Source organism: Bombus bifarius, unplaced genomic scaffold, assembly GCF_011952205.1.
Source record: "Bombus bifarius isolate JDL3187 unplaced genomic scaffold, Bbif_JDL3187 scf7180000008213, whole genome shotgun sequence".
NCBI classification, from domain to species: Eukaryota; Metazoa; Arthropoda; class Insecta; order Hymenoptera; family Apidae; genus Bombus; species Bombus bifarius.
The window spans coordinates 2,528,353-2,546,608 of NW_022884516.1; the positions used below are offsets into that span (position 1 = coordinate 2,528,353).

At 41.0% G+C, this 18,256-nt stretch overlaps 1 protein-coding gene across 2 annotated transcripts in view; it reads right to left on the minus strand.

The window, feature by feature from the left end:
• LOC117210927 (heterogeneous nuclear ribonucleoprotein L) overlaps window positions 1-18,256 on the minus strand; it is a 157,608-nt gene that overhangs the window by 44,744 nt on the left and 94,608 nt on the right. For both annotated transcript variants that reach the window (XM_033454382.1, XM_033454381.1), the window contains exon 6: window positions 9,928-9,991. In XM_033454382.1, the coding sequence (XP_033310273.1) occupies window positions 9,928-9,991 (64 nt within the window). The remainder of the gene's footprint in view (window positions 1-9,927; window positions 9,992-18,256) is intronic.

Consider the following 18,256-nt stretch of genomic DNA (forward strand, 5'->3'; position numbering starts at 1 on the left):
ATTACTGGCCTGACGAATTAATTAATTAGTCGCCGCGAAGCAAACGAGAAAAGTCCAGACACCTGTTGCCAGCTTCAAGTTGAACGATGACTTTTTGAAAATGTCTCGCCTTGAAAATTCCAGATAAAAAAAGGACCAGGAGTTTGGGAATGGCGATCGTGGAAAATCGAGCACTGGACGTATGACAAAATTAATGGTCTTGGGTCTGAGTAATTTTCGCAAGGAGAAAATCGTTCGACGAACGTTTGACAGCGATTAGAACGAATTTCTACATGGAGGAACAGAATGGAGTTTTGGTAATCGAAGAACTGGCCGAGAGAAGCCGCCTGTGGTGAAGTCGTATAAACTTTAGGTTACTAGAGTTTGGAACGATTGGTATTACGACAGAAGTCTATCGTGGGCGATCGAATCGATCGAAATCGACATTGAAAGCAAAATAGATGCCTTCGTTAAACCTTTGGAAGGATTTTCTATTCAAGCGTTAAAGTTTCATTCGCTTGAAACTGTTATAGAGGAATATTATAGAAAGAGAAAAAAAAAGAAAAAAGAAATGTTTAGTCACTGGAATATACTGGAATATATAGAGATGGAAGCCTGACAAAGATATGTGGATTCGCAATCAAATCGATTTCGAGGCAATCAGTCTTTCGAGTAGGAATAAGCCAGCGTTCCTTTGTATGATCGCATGTACTCTAATATGATTGACATTTTGAGATTCCGCGTGCCAACAACTAATAGGAAAATGGATGTGCCTTTCTACGAATTGCCTCGGAAATACAGAACATATTTCTGCGGACGTCAGTCGCATCTATTGCGTGGGACGGCGTGGAACCCAATTATCTCTGCAACCTTACTTAAGACAAAATTAACTTACGTTGAAATTTTCTCATCCTTCTTTGTAGACTTCTTTTAAAGAGTAAAAAAGAAGAGATCCGATATGATTTAAAATCGTCGTAATTTAAAAAGAAAGTTGGAAATTTCTACGTTTAAGGAAGTTACTATTGCCAAGAAATTTATTTCTAAGAATTATCCACAATTAATCGATCTACTCGTATCCAACAATATTACATTGGTAAAAAAATGCAATGTTACGTCAACAGTCGTTAAAATATGTTTACGTCATCGTAAAAAATGTGACAGGAATTTTTTGATTCCTAGAATCCGCAAGAAACTACAGGAAACAGTCTCCTAAACGCAACGTATCGAAACATAGTGAGATTCGAGACACGCGTTTGTTATGACTGACTGTCCAACTATGTTTTATCGCATGCCAGATATTCGTGGCGACCCCGTTTAATTTAAATCGCGAAACGGTATGCGCGTTGTCGCCATACCAAACATCTCCACTTCGCGTTTACGAGTTTCCTGATCTTCGCCGCGTAGTAGATGAAAATGTTCCGCCAGAAAAAGAGCAAAATATGAAACACGTCGACGAAGAATCCATCGCTATATATTCGCGCCATGTTATTCGTAACATTAATAAATTTTCCAAGTATACGAATCTATCTCTCTAAATTCGATCCTATCAAAGATAATGCGAATTGTTTCGGCGTTAAAACGTTATTAAGTGCATTGCTTATCGGCGACGAATTTCCACAGATATCGATGGATATTGAATCGAGGACAAAGAAAGAACGAACCTTTGAGACGCAATTCGATTGGACGCGATGAAATTTCTTTTTGCTCCTTTCAGTCTCTGAAAGTTAGATCTGAATATTTTATTATACAGGATCAACACGGGCACACGTCCAATCGCTTTCGACTAGGAAAACCGGCTCGTTCAACGGTATCTATCGTACACACAGGATCGTTGCGGGCTAAATCCACGATCAGCGTAACAAGCTCTAGGTATCGAGCGACCAGTGGAATCGATAGTTTATTAACCTTCTCCTCGACCTACGTGGATACGATTTTACCGCGCGTATATACGTAGCTTCCAGTTTGGCCGCGATCTGAAATAAAATACCGCGGCTTCCAAGCTAGCTGTAACCATCGTATCAGCGGACGACCTCGTTCTGCTTCATTTCGGCTGATCTCGCGTTTTGATTTTTCGCGCCATTTATCTCGAGGAACACGTGCCATCGTTCGATCGCCGAATAGAGGGCATAAAGTTTTATGTAAGTGCATCGATCACTGACTTTCGATTCACCCCCGTCCCCTTTCTCGCTGTATCTCATAGACACGAAGCTTATTCTCGTTTCGCCAACGACGACGTGTCGTCTTTGTCGTGTTCGTGGTGTTCTTGGCTCGATACGGACCGAAAGAAGATAGCGTCGCGAAACTTAAATCCTTTCTGCCACGACGCGGAGATTTATATATTTCAAACATAACTCGTTAACCAAAGCTGGCTCTAGGCAACTCTCGATCGAATTCCCGTGCGCTGTGCTCGCCTCTTTGTTCCGTTGCTCGTTGACTTTATATACTTCGAACAACGGGCTCGTTTGTTCGTCTGGCTTTGTCTTCTCTTATCCCCATCGACGTTCCACTCTCTTGGGTAGCTACGGTTCCGCGACATTTATACGGCCTGGGCCTATAGACGACCAGACGAGAAACGAACGCGGGCTACTAATCGCGTTCACGAATCGTCGTGCCAAAGCGAAATACAGCGGATCGGCTGTCGGCCGCTTAGCGACGACGGAAAATTGGAGCTAACGTGATCGAGAGATTAACTAGCCTCGTTAAAAGCCGCTATTCTTGGAGGGTTCGAACCCGAGAGAGTTTCTGCCCGCTCCCGCGTATCATTCTGGCCAATCTTCTCGAAGCGACGGCTCGTTTCTTTAAGGGGTTGCGTGCTACACTCTAGTGGCACCAGTGACGTGGATCTGACAGCGAGTAGAATGCCTGCCTATCCGCTCGATTCGAAACGTTCTCTAGCGCGCGATTCGTTCTGCCTCGTGCCAGAGTATCTATGTGGTTGTCTCTCGTTCGACGACAGACGTAACTGCGTTTGCAGTTTACTTAGAGTTCCTCGTATTCCACACGTTCCATCGAGCACCGCGGCAAATTGCTACGTTACAGCGAGAGGTAAATAGAGAGAGTGCACGTTATTAAGACCTTTGTGTTGTAATCGCCTTGAATAGTCTTTGTTCGATAGAACGTCTCGTCGATGCAATAATTTTCTAACAATTGACGATGCTTTTTTAAGCTTTCTCTATGCAGAACGTTAACGCGAAGTTGATAAAAGTTATAAGTTTTTTTTCTTGGGTAAAACGTTCTATCGTGGAAGTTCACGCGACTGTGTTTCTGACGATTTCAACGATGTAAAAAGATTTTCTTTGGTACGTGGCATTGATGGGTTTTTAGAATCGATAAAAGACACAGTTGCTACAAACCATTGCCTAACAACGTGGAAATTTCCGTCATTGGCAAAGTCGCAAGGAATCTCTGTATGTGTATGAAGAGCGACGATGTTACCGATGCGGGAAAGATCCAAAGTTTTATAAAAGTATATCAGAGCCCCGCGACATTATCTAGCTACATACGTCGTACCAAACAGTGGGACGAACTTAAATATATTCGAGCACGTGACAAATGAGTCTAAAGTATCCTCTCTATTTATATTCCACGTTTACCTGCTCGACATTTACATGCGGGTAATCTACAATTGTGGGACCAAATTGTCAGACACGTGTTACGCATCTAAATCGCGCCTCTCTGCTTTCTTATTTCTCTATCGTTTCCGCCGAGACTAACGGAACACGTGCAAAACGAAGAAGAAACAAAACTATACAATGTAAAAAGAAACTGTCGTTTGGTAGTTCCAAAAGTATTAATTCTTTTTGTTAACAAATTCTCGACTGTGATTAATAAGAAAATAAATTTAACGCGATAAATTCGCGTACTTTGATAGAATTTTAATTGGTTTAATAATATTTCGACGGTCATTTTTAACGATAGCATCGAAGAAGCCTCGTCGAATATTAAAATCTTCATAGACAAACGTCGATAGCACGATATAGCGTTAATATAGAAAATAGAACAGTTCGTGTATTAATGGCAGGAATATATAGAATACGAATATGATGGCTTCTGAAGCTATTTCCTGTTTCGCCATACCGAAGTCGATTAGGTGATTTAGATCTTCCCGGTACTAAACACGATACGATCTAAATAATATTCTCGTACAATTTCGATTTATGAATGATCAAGGATTAATTTCAATTAACTTCGTATAAAAACTGTCATCCCTGTGATATTTCAAAAAAAGATACCTACTCAATTTTTTCACGTAAGTTTGGAACATTGTTCACGCTATTCAACGTCCTCTCAAGAAGAGCATTATCTTTTGGAAAATCGATTAATAATAACAAAAAAAAAACAATAAATAGACTTTAAGATCCGAACAAGGAAAATTATGTTATTGTTGAAAAATATTAGACACAACCGAATTAAACTTTTGAAAGAATTATTATCGTGAGGAATATCAACTCAAGAAGAAGCGAGTCGTCTCATCTTAATTTTAATGGTCGTTCGAGTTTCCAGGGAACGCGAAACGGAAAATCAGATTCGAACGACAGGAACGTCGATGCTATCACTGTGTTACACGGTGAAACTCGCCTCCTCTCTCCGGATTCTCATTTCGTTGTTCAAACAAGGATCCAGGAGAGACCACTACTCGACTCTCGATTTAATCGTGTCGAGCGGTGAATCGATGCCACGGGGCAAACACGTCGATCGGTATCGCGACGAACAGCTGCCGATTGCCATGAAAACTTGCCGATCAGCTACTCGGCCGCGTCTCCTTTGCGGAAAAAAGGTCGAATCTACTATACCTTTCGATCCAATGAAACTTTCATCCGTAAGATAGTTCGGATAGACACGGAGAAAAGGTTAGAAGTACGCCAGTCGATCTCACCTATCTTCTTCTTGAACCTAATTGATCTAGTGCTCCGATCTACCGATCTGTGTTCTTTTTGACGTCATTCGTTAATACGAAATACAGTCACTTACGAAAATATTTTAACACTTGCTATATAGAAAACTTTTATGAATATATTCGAGTTTACAGATGATCGAAGGTGGAACTGAATAAAGGTTGTCTTGGCGTTTAAATTTATTTGCTGGTTTTACGAGAAGTGGCATAAATAACCGGATCCGTTGTTTGGATTTGTCTTAGACTGTTGCTGCATAGATTCGAGCGAGTATGATGGGTATTTTAGAAGGCTGAGAGATTACGAGACGTTAATTGTTTCTTACTTGATAGGATGTACGCGTGATAGACCGAAGAATGTGGTGTAGGGCGTGAAATGATCTCGCCAGCCAACCGCACTGCCAACAATTCCGACAGAGAATTGAATTTGACGCACTAAATCTGTCTAAGTCACAGCGTTGTCACTAAGGAATTAAGTTATCAAGCGTGTTTTATTAGGCGCGTTAACGCGTCCCTTCTCCGATTTGCTTGGAAAAAGTGAAAAAAAAAGAAAGAAAGAAAAACCTGTTTGTCTGATCGTTCGATACTAACTATAATTCCATTGATTCTCAGTGTCTAGACCGGTCGACACGATTTGTCTTCTGAAATTAAAAAAAAAAAAAAAGATCTGCTTCGTGGAAAATTTCACGATTTGAGGATGATGGAAATGAGGAAATTCGGGAGTAAGGATCGTAGAGTAAGAATCATGAATATCATCTTTGGGTTCTCAGATCTTTAGATTTTCAAATTTCTTATTGCGCGATAGTATTGATCTATATATTATTTGCACGTTATTTTACTGTTCGGTTCTTAATGTATCGGAGAACAGGAAAACAGCGGTGACTCGGTTGTTTCACGAATAGGAAGTAAAAAATTGCTAATAGATTACAGGCATTCGAAGGAGAGCACACAAGGCGGAAATAAAGCCAGAAACTTTCCAAATATTCTTCCATCAACAAACACGGAATCACTGGCCATATTGGAAACTTCAACAAGTAAAAATCATTCAAGCAACACCGTTATCTTAGTATGAAAACTTTGCTTCTAGCCTGAAGCAGCCCTGAGACTTTCTTAACGACCTAACAGATTCGCAAACTTTCTCCTGTGTCTTTCACCGAAGAACTTTGGAAAATACTCCGAGAAGAGAATAGTTGGCGAGTAATCGAAACGTGGCAGTTTCGAACGTCCGCGAATCCTTCGACCGATTCCACGAGATCGAGAAGATCTGAAGGCGTCGCGCCGCACCAATTACTCGGTGAATTCGAGTATTTAAGAGCTGGACTAGAAATTTCCTGCATTCGAAAGTACCCGTGTCGGGTATGAGCGACGCGACGTCAGCCTGCGTGTAATTGGACCGAATTCCACGAGTTCGTGTCTGCTTGTCGTTTAGGTGGAATCGCATCCACAGCTTTATACCTGGCACGCGATCCGCGGCACCGTTTCACTCGCTCGTTCTTAACTTCTTGCGGTTGTTACGCGTTTAATTACTTCGAGAGATCATTTAGTCGCGCGAAAAGTCGCGTGTCAGTTTGTTCGAGTCGAGCTAGAGCGGTGTCGAAGATTTTTGTTATTCTAACGGTGATCGAAACTGATCGCTAAAGCTTAGTCCACTTGCTTACCAGCTTACTATCTGCGAATAATTTAAGCAAATGCATATTTTTACGAACAAAATCGAAAGAGTAAGATTTAGAACAGGGATTTGTTTCGCTTATCGAACGGTGTATTAGTTACTGTGCCACGAACATTTTCTATATTTTAACCTTCATATTATTACTTTCATTTTGCGAGTTTTTGCACGCTTAATTTCCCATAGATGCATAGAAATCCACTGATTACATTTCTGTATTGTATTTCTTCCGTTCGTTCCTACTCCAACGTTTTTATGAACAATGTATCGCGATCGAGGTTAAAGGTTCAGCTTTTACAATCACTGGTCGATGCACGTGTGTGTGTGTGTAAAGCAAGAACTGCTGAGATCATAGGGCACAGTGGTATTTGAAACAGGACGAATGGCAGATTGCGAGCATTGAATGCAAATGTTGCGATCGCGATGGCGTGGGTACCGAGCATTAGGAAAACGATTTGTTCTTCGAAAAAGTGTTAAACGCAACATTGTACAATGTGTTTCTAAGCTACGATACGATGTTGGAGATGCGAATGTCGGTAAATGCTGGGTTACCGTGACATTTCGCGTAGTCATCGTTGGTTATCGTTGAAACGTGTCATCTCGAGATGGAAGATCTCGCTGCTAAAATCTTCGTTATCTCCGTTTCGACGCGTAAATATTTCCAGAATTCTCTTCGTCGAATATTAATCAGCCACTTTACGCTCTTTAAATAATCATTCGTTTCGAGAACTTCCTGTCACGGTGATCGATGTAATCGTAATTGAAATAAGAATCGTCGAGTTGGTAAATTCTATTAATAATCTCGGGAACCTTAATCCTGAAACTTCCGCGAGGTTGTAAGAAATTGATGATAATTGGATAGTAATTCCAATCTCTTCGAAGTAGAGCTTCGCTCGACCTATAAGAATATAGACCTATAGTCACCGAGAACTTTGTTAGATTCATCACGAAACTTGGGTCAATTCAAACAACGTTCGAGGCAAGACATCGCGAGAGCAAAGTGCAGAACGTGCACGCCGTTTAAAATTCCTTCGGTCAATCGCTATCTTGGTAATTGTAATTACCTTTCTACTTAAATTCGGCGTGTAAACTTCAGTAAGCACAATTAAGATCACGAAGGCCCAGAAAGAAAGATCCAGGACGACTAACAAATTCAAGATTCGCGCAATCTCAAAGAAAAAGCCGTCTAAGGTCTAAACGATGGAATTTTCTCTCTTAATTAGCCCCGAGCTCTGCCATTTTCTGCTCTAAATCTTCCTTCGTTCCGAATTGCACGCGTGATAATCGGCACATTCGATAGTCTAAATGCAACGAAAAGAAACTATTTACAGCGGCTCGCGAAAGTATCTCAACGCTTACCATAGAAAACTTTTATGAATATGCATATTGCGTGTGTTGTACCGTTATTTTACATTCCTAAATTTCATTCGCATTCGTAACGAGATTCAATCATCGCGATTATTCGCATTATACGGAATATTTTGGAATTTAATTAACATTATAACGAGACACGACTGTCTTATTATACCGATTATTACACTGATAAAATTTGAAAGCAATCTGAAAACGTATATAAAAGTTGCAAGACATTTACTGCGAACATATATTTAGTAGAAAATTAGTATAGTAAAAGAGCATGAATAGCAATCTTAACAAGTGTCTCACACGATATATGTCAAAAGCGTGGACGATGGAGCTGTATAAATACTTTAGCAATTTTCGTGAAACGTATGCTTGTAGCAAATGTCTTCTAACTTCAATATACATTTCCAGACTCGTTTCCAATTCGGCCAATATAATCACAGTAGTCTAGTTTCATTAGCATTAATGAAATCTCAAAGTGGATCGCCTAACAGGCGTTCGAATATCTTCTCGAGCCACTGTATACGATGTTGCTGCACCTCGCGAACGTAACTAGCGTGAAAAGTTTCGCGCAATACTTGGTTCGGTATATCGAAATCGTTGGAAATTCGAAATAGGTCGAAGGAGAATTCTGAACGATAATTCCAGGTGGATATGGTGGAAAGAGGACGCACGATCGCGTCGAAGCTGGTGGAAGGGGCAGCAATCTGCGACGGGAAACGACACGAAATAAATTGCCATCGAGTAATTGTGATTTAAAACGGAAAAATATCGAGAGCACGGTTCTCTAACGAGTACCTTTATCGTTTCGCTACAATGGATCGCACACACGTCGATACGACGCGATGCGCGTCCACGGCGCATCTATCGACTCTTCTTTCTTTTTTCGACTGCAGTGCTTTCGGCGAACCGCACGTATCTCCGTATTTCTGTCTCGATTTCCCGTAAAAGGACGACACATCCGACGTGTCTGGTTGCGTGAATCGTTTGCCTCGTTTGCCCGATGTAACACGCGGTATGAATCGATGCGACTAGCGATGGACGAGAATGATTCGTTCGTGTGGACGGGACTGGAATCGTTCCTCGTTTTGCTCAACCTCTGCGAACGAGCTGAGAAATGGAAATCATCTGCCGGTGAAACTCGCGTGACGTTGAAATTTACTGGCAAATTTATATGGAAACGTAAATCGAATCGCGTAATACGGTTTTAATATTCGTGCGTACGGGTTATATCAGCAGATTAGTCGTTCACAGGCCAAAGCGGTTAATTCCGCTTTTTGAAATTTCAGTGCCAAAGCGCTTGACTGGCGCCTGTCTCGTATAATTTCATTACTTTTTTTCTGCCTTTTGTTTCGCGATAATTTGGCAAGTAAGCGGCTCGTATTATGGTCTTTATACCGAAAAGTGCAAACGTTCGTTACAAATATTAGCGGACCGTGAATTCGTAGCACGTATCAGGAAGCGTATCAATGTCGACTGATTCGATCATTCGATTTTCTTTGATTTGATAAATACGATGAGAAAGTGGAGCTGTCTATCGCAGCAGCCGCTTCAATTATTTTCTTCAGATTTTCCAACGATTCTTTACGAGGTTCGATCAACGTTTCCGCGTGTCGAGTAGCGCGCGCACGTGAACTTAACGAGGGACGCGGAAACCTTCTAAGCTCGCATCCGGACTACGTTTTATCCAATTACCGTTTTCTTCCGTGTTCGCGGGTGCACACGAGCACTGAGAAAGCGCGAGAGAGGAAAAACAGGTCGGCGAAAATGTTACCGAATTAGAAGGAGTTCTCAGTTACCGCGAGTCTAATGGAAATAGAGGCGAAGAAAAGGAACGATTCCGGTCTATGGAGAAATTCGTGTGCGCGCGTACACGCAGCCCCTGCTACGTGACATTAATGATTAAAATGCTTGAGAACGGTGGAGCGAGAACGCGTGTTCTCTACGAGCCAACATAAGGGAAAAAATAGATAAATAAACGAGAAAACGGAGAGATAAAAAAGACTAAGAAATTCTGGAAGAAACTCACCCAGCGTCGGCGTTGTGTAGTCCCAACTTTCCGCGTCGTTTTTGTATACGTTCAGTTTGGTGGGCTGCAAACAAAGAAGCAATGGTTAAACATTATTTTAAAGAAACATTTACAAGAAACATAAAAATTATTATCGCTTAACGATGTATTGGCTAGATCATCTACGATATTTATTTTAATCTTCGATCGTTGATATCCAATTTTTTAGACGCCAACGCGGAATCTGTTAAGACTCTTTCACTAAAACACATTCGTACAACGTATTTATCACGTGGTATGTTCGCCACATTAATCGCTGCGTGGAAACGAAAGAGATACCCGATACGTACAACATATTTTTATTAATCATGCTAAACGATTACGTAAAAAAGATATGAGAAGAAAAAACGACACATCGTATATCACGTTAGGCAGAGTCTGTAAAATTTCGTGCCAATAATTGAGCGTTAAATGTTACACGAGATGTAGATATATTTCGATTCGTCGTGTGCTCGATTTTCCATGCGCATCATTTTCGCAACGCGTAAAATCATCAGAGTTCCTTTCTAGAAAGATATACAATCTCATCGGTAAAACTTCCCGCTACAGTTACCAAAGCAATAAATTCAATCTTGTATCGAGTTCTCTGATATGCACGTTTGCCTAGATATGAAACGTAACATCTCCGATAGCATACGATCGATCGATCCGACATGCTGTATTCCAAGATCATTCTATCGACATTAGTGTCCACACGTAGATCCGATCCGAAGTTAAGTCCTAATAATTTCAAGCTGGACACCCGTTGAAATTTAACACATTCCGTGCAGTAGCATTGGACGATCGTGCGCGGAATTATTAATATGGGAATTTAACGCAGGCAGGCTGCCCTCGCCTGTACCATAAATCCTCGATTAGCTATGCATGTACCGTTGCAAAATGAATTATACAAACACACGGGCAACCAGTTGGCTGCGAAGAGCTGGAAAGAGGTGGGAAGGAGAACGAATTGTTGGGATTATACGCAGATCGGTAGAAATCTGCGTATCGTAACGATGAACGCGTTAACATCATGTTAAATCGTTTGTTTCGCCTCAATCGAACGTATCCACGAAACGATATCAGTAACTCGTAATCGGTCGCGATTATTCTTATTAAATTTCAATAATCTGACGTTATTGCGTGTCGCTTTTATGCCACGAATACCTTTGACGAGACCAACGCAGCTTCCGTTCGTTCCCGGTTTCGAAAAGTTCTCCCTCTTTTGTTCAATTTCGCGTCGATCTCTGCTGAGAGAGGAAAAAGCCACCCTCTCGTTCCTTTGTTCGTCGGGGAAAAAATTTAATTCATCGCTACCGCGAACCTCCATTGAATGCTCTCCGTGTTTCACGCGGGATGCAACCTGCCTTCTTTTCTTCCTTCCTTCCATTTTCAACGCTGAATCGAGCCAAGAAGAGTCTCGAATTTTCTGTATACGCGTGTAATTCACAGATCTTAAGAGTAAACGATGCAGTGGTTATCTTTATCGGTAACTCGTGTCAAGGAATATGGCTTACTTTTTATATATTTCGCAATGCGTCCAACTAAATTGCAAGGAGAAAGTACTTTAAAAGCAACGATGCTTTCTATCGATGGTGTCTCTATTCTGCGACACATTTTTTGTATATTAATCGCGCACGAGCGTCGGTCATTTTGTATTTTTAAAGTTTCCGTGTGCCTGCAGATTAAAACGAAAACGGGTTTTATACGAAGCAATCAATCGATCGGTAGAAACTGAGCGAAAGAGCAATCGATGGAACAGTCTCTCCCCGGTATGGCAATACGTCAACTGCTATCGGAAGCTCAGCCGCTTTTTCCACAAGAAATCTCTCTTAGAACCTAGTCTCTCTTTGTTGTTAATAGAAAACCTGACTTCGTCGCTTAACTCAATGAAGATCCACGAGCCACGGACTTCGATCAGAAAACGGACACTCGTCGTTTAAACAGCCGTCCGATTAACTGAGAAGTTTAAACGACGAATGACATACAGCGAAGAAACATATAAATTAGAATAATTTTAATCTTCACGCAAACGTTGATCCTAAACTAATATTCCTCGCTTATATCGAGATACTAGTTTCTACTTGCTGAAATTAACGTCATTTGTCATCCCAACTGCTCGGTTATAACAGCGAGTTTGAGGGCCAATTAATATGAATTCTACGCGGAATATAGTGAAAAAGGAGTTGCAAGTGCTGCAATAATTTCTCTTTATTTAGCTTTTAAGACTGTCGCAAAATAGAGCTACGAGCATAAGCGTCAAATAAACTACGGTTTAACAAAGTTAGCTAATGCAGTTACTAATTCGGTACAGTGCATAAAATCTGGTTCAATACAACCTTTACCATTTATTCTGCCTCTGTAAATCCGTAAAAACGTACTAAGACACCAGCGTTCAAGCGACTAAGATAATGACACAGGCGACAAAATTACCAGACGCGAATTTTCTTTTTCTGCTGCAGCTTTTTATCTTATGGTAAGTACTGTTTATCCCACTGTACCGTTTATACATATTTGGACACGAATTAAAGAAAGCTCGTTGAATCAATTGATTCGTTATTTTCCTATAAACTTTGCAATGGTTTTTGCATACTCTGATCCATTGCCTTGCACAAATACAATGCGATTAATGGTTTCTATTAGGTTGTCGGAAAAGTGTCTTTCTTTTACAGACACGTCTTTTACAACAAGGCATCTTTATACGGACATGAAATCTAATTTACCAAACGTTGTGATCTTTATCTTGATAGAACAAACTGAATCATACGTAATTCGATAAAATACGGAAAATATTGTGCATCCATTATTTCCTTATAGAACGAAAGAAACATTTCGAACGACCTAATATAACAATCAACGTCAATTATCGCGTTTTATACGAGACAAGCGTCCTAATGCTTCGTAGCTTCGCGATTATCGGCTTTTTATCGCCGATATTATAAAATTATAATATTACAGAGCAATTACAGCAACGACCTTGCGATCGCACAAACGCGGAACTGTGTCGCGATCGTGATCAAGCATTCGGTGCTTGGTTCGCCGCCGATCTATGCGTTAAATTTATCAGATTACGTCTGGACGGTCGTGAAGCGTGCCGTAAATTTCAAAGTCCTGCCCCGCGCGTTTTCAACGATCGTAAAAACGTCGAGCGGTGCTCGCTGCTTAACAAATGCCCCGGTGTTCCCCTTATTTCTCATAAGAATAATTCCACCAGCGACTGGAAGAAAGTAAAACGGCGGCAGAGAGAAAGAAGAGGACGTAGTGACCGGCAGCGTGGTTCGCGTTTATCAACGGGTGCGCTGCTCAACGTGAGAGAAACAGGCGCCAGTTGAGAAGAATGTGAAGCGAAAGAAGAGAAAAAGGAAATGGACGAGAGAAAGAGGAACGCGTTTGCTGGTAATAAACCGTTTTCTCTATGATTCGTGGCTGTTGTGGTGGCGAACAACACAAAGCCTATTACAACGAAACAAATCTCGCGAGAGGGAAGCGTTTCACTGTACGCTCGATGCACGGCCAATAAAATCTTCTAAAACGCAAGATTAATCGTAAGCGATATATCTGAGACGAAAGAGAACCGACTCGAGCAAGAAGATTTATCAAGAAACGAAGGTAAAAGATCCATTGTTAATCGAAGTGACGCGATGAAAGTAAATGAGAAAAAAAGAAATTGTTATTAATTTTGTAAAAAGCAATCGATGGATACGATGAATTTGATACGACAGTTCCAGACTTAACTAACCCTGTTAAATACTACGTCTATACACGATTCTATTAGGTTGCTCGAAAAGTGTCTTTGTTTCGCAAACGTGTTTTTTACAACAACGCACCTTCGTACAAACGTGAAACCAAGTCTGTGAAATGTTGTGTTTATCTCAACAGGACAAAATCGATCGTACGCAATTCGACAAAATAACATATAACAAAAAACATTGTGCGTCTATTTCTTCATAAAACGAAAGAAACTTTTCCGATAACCTAATTACTTTTTTTTATTTGGATGTATTTTACAATCAATTCTCATTGAGAATTCTAAGTAAATTTTGCTGACATTGTACTATGTCGTGTTTAGTGAGTGTTTATCGTATGTTTGATTCTAGTAATCTAATACTAACACCGAATATTCTGCTGATATTGAATACCGTAACCGTGAGACTGAATGGAAGCGAAATATGGATGATCGGGGAGCATAATTTTAACGCAACAACCTTTGAATAAACATAGATCCGTAACAACCGACTGCGAGTAGCCTTGACCTTTTCAAATGGAAGGAAGTTATAGGATCTTTCAAAAGCAGCAGAAACAAAAATAAATTGCGAACGCGGTTATATATGGCCAGCTATAGTATTTCTGGGTTAAAGTTAAAACTGATCGTATTTTAGCAGTAGAGTAGCTAGTTTATTCGAATCGTTCTGCGGTGTCTTGGAAAAGGGAGACGGTTCGCCTTATCCGAAAGGCAAATAGATCGCATCGTCCCTGGAACAATGTCCTCCCTCTCTTACCTTACTTTCCATGAATCCACCGACGACTACTTTGTGAAAGGACGTTCGTTCCTGCGGGCAAATGGATCGCTGAAAGGCTTCCCGGGGTGGAACTTTTTTGGTAAAATAAACGTCGCTGGAGTCTACCCATGATACGTAAATTTAGAAAGGGAGACAGAGTTATGAACTCGATTAAATATGTTCGAAAGTGTGACGACGATGGTAGCTGGTAACAAAGGGGCGATTATAGCGTCCGATACGAACCACTAAGAAATCAAATTGATCGACACCATCGAGGTTATACGATCGTTCGGTTTTGGAGGAATTAAACGACGAACATACGGAAATACTTTGACATTAGAAGCGGAACATTTTCCGGAAACGGAGTTGATCGATTTGGTCTCTGATTGACTCGCGTTTCGAGAGATTATTCGTTATCAAGGTGAGTGTAAATTTTTAATCGAGAAAAGCAACGGAACCAGACAATGAGATTTACGAGTCGAAAATACCGCAAAACTTGGAAATTTCGCGCAGCAATAACTTTCAATTCACGCACACATATAGACGTAGAACGTAAAATAAAATCTATGAGAACTCCCTAGCGGTACCGCGATAATATGCATCGATTTGGCTGCAAATATTTATTTTGATAGCTGGTGATTCTGTCAGATAGCAACAATGCTCGATGGTAAAAATTCTAGTGGAAAAAGAACGAAATTCGGCCAGAATTTATATCTCCCGTAGCCTGTCAGTGTGCAAACAAAAATTTCAAAATAATATCATCTATCGTCCAAACGAAGATATACATGTACGTGCAACCATTTCATTCAAAACAGAATATATTCATGTATTTCGTAATTAACGTAAGATAAATTTAAATAATCTCGATACGAGATAAATATCCGATAAAATGATCTTTTCGGTCGTCTGACCCGAATCCGCCGAATATCTTTTTCCGATGATTCTAGTTTCAACGACGATTTAAGAAGATACAGAAGCGCGCGATATGGCGCGTCCGCAATCGTTGCCATCTTCGATTTGACGATGACTATAATTGGCCTTTGACCCTGCCGCTCTCAGCTGGTGGAGAGTTGATACATCCTGGCGGGACTATGCATTTCCACGGCGACGTTTCGCGTGATTTATCGCGGTGCCGGCTGGCGGAAAGGCGAAAAAAATACGCTTTGCCTCTTTTGTCGAGACATTTTTTCACTGGATAAAAATTTCGGGCTGTTGCCACGTACTGGGAATACAGAAGAAGAAAAAAAAACGGGGGAAACCGGAAAGAAAAATGATAAAAGTCGGGGAAGGGAGGAAATAGTCGGGGGAACAGTGAAAATATCGGGTGAAAATAGTTGGCGCGGCGCAATGTTACGCCGCCGAAACTTTTGCAAAAGATTTCCGACTACGATGCAGCCGCGAAGCTTCTATTTTCGTTGAAACTTTCATGCCTGGTTTCCCGAACACGCTGATTTGTGAAGGTTGAAACCAACAGACCGTACTTTCGTATGAATTAAACCATTTTTTCCTTTTGCTTTGCACCAGTGTGAGTTCAAAGAACTCGAATTAGTCATTTTTCGATCCAATAAAGCCATCTGTTCGATCCTATTATTTCCTGCGTCTACGTAAAGGCTCGTTTGTCAGTCCTGAGACTTTAGAAATTTTCCGGATACGTGATACAATTATGCGAGATACTCGGGGAAGGTTATGTGTTTTCAAATGAGATTCATAGTTCTCTGTTAAAATATATTGACAAGTGTTCTCGACGATAAACAGCATTCGTATATTGTAATTGATACAGTGAATTCGGTGTTACTACGTAGAAACATTTCAGCAAAGAATCTTAAATACAGATTATCATCAGACGGACGATTTCCCTTTGAGATTTGCCCAATTTTTTCGCTAGGGAGAAGCAATAAGATGCTCGATCGATGACTGTTCTACGTGTTATACTTAACGCTGGAGCAATCGTCCTAACGAGATTCGATCTCAGCAAGAATCCCTGTAATCCAGTAAATTAACCACTTAATCTCGCTTCTAGTCTAATTGTTACAAAGTCCTGTACGCTGGTAATAATCGTGAAGAGAAGAGAAAACGAAATCCATCATTTTGACGGATTTGGTGCTGCAACTACGAGAGAAGAGGATAATTCCCATCGAGCCACAGAATTTTTCTTTTCATTCCGCTAAAACCATTTTCAACCGCTCCCAACCCACGCCTGTACGTTAAACAACCGCTCTCCTACATCCGCATAATTCAGAGACTCGCAAATTCGCGTAATGCCGCAAGAAAATTGCAGCCTTCGTTTCGCAACTCGTTTCGCCGTATAAGAGACAGAGCAAAGTTGCAAAGTGAATCGCGAATGCGTTTATAAATATCTAAAACGAAACGCGGCAGCAAACCAACGTTGCGCGATAAAATGACACATAGACAGAGAGAGAGAGAAAAAGCGAGAGAGAGAGAAAGAGAGGAGAGAGATGCTAGGGGCGAAGAGATCGTACGAGCAGCTGGTTCAGAGGGTAGCATTGCGATTGCGGCATCCCCAGGAAAATTATTGAAGCGACGAGATAAGACTAGCAGGCCGCGCCGTACGCCATGGAATTATTCAGGCGCTCTAAAACGCTAATTTCGCGTTGCAACGAGGATCCGTATGCCGAAACGAAGCGTCCGATTTGCTCTCTTCGTTCGCAGCGACGACGACGAGCTCCTTATTGGATTTTCTAACGAAAGATTGAATTAAGGATGCCGGATTTCGAGTGCATTAAAGCGGACAGTGAGGAGGACGTATCCAGAAGCGTGGCGATAGTAAACGAGCAGAGACGTAAAAGAATGGAGGAAGGCGAGGATAATGATCGAGAAGGTGTAAAAGAGCAAAAGTGAAGAAACGTAGAGTGCGTCGTGTCGCTAAACGGGCAACAGGAATACGGCAGCGTAAACAGGATTTTCCTTGGTAGCTTCTTCCGTACGAGAAGAAACAAGAAAGGTAGGAAAGACATTAGCAAAGAAAGAGTTTTGTTTGCCTCCTTTCGACGTCGTTTCGCAGCGTGTTTTTTAATGAAAGGTTGCAGCTTTAGAGAGGAAGAAAGAGCGAGAAGGCCGGAAAAGGAAGATAAGAACGGTGACACGGGGAAAATACAGCGGCATAGCGCGAATCCCGTTAATGTCGCTTCTAGGCTAAACTCACGTTCCTTCGATTTCAGAAAACTTTTCTCGGTCGTCGAAAGCGTTATCAAGGAAGCTACGAGAAGCGCGAGAGGATGCTGTTCGCTGAATTATCGCCACTGTGGAAATGAAACGTCTTCGGTAAGCTTTCGAAATTCAGATCGTTACAATATCGTACAATTTTCATAAAAATCCTCTCCTCTGAAAATTCCTTTGGTGAAGGTTACTAAATAATACTCGAACCGTGCAAAATTCTTAAAGCATCTACGATGGTGATGATTTCGCAATAGCGTTCAATTATATTTTTAAGAAATATCTGCGTACGACATTGCGTGTACAGAAACGAATCTTCGGACATCTAATAAAGAAACATTACGAAACGATTAAGAATCCTTTTTAAGAAGAAAGAAAAATACAAGATCGTCCAAAGAATTCTTGCTACTTAAAGAACAAAGAATTATACCAGATCAATCAATATTCCTTGAATAAATTACCTCGACTAAACGAATTAAATACTCAGGAACCAAAGATACGTTTGAAACAATACCAGGTATCTTTATATTCGTCGATAGAAAAGAAATTTTGGTTTGGTAGTTTAAGCTCTTTATACACAGTATCGTATATCAAACTCGAAACATCCAAAAACCTAGATCCCCTGGGAAGAACACGGA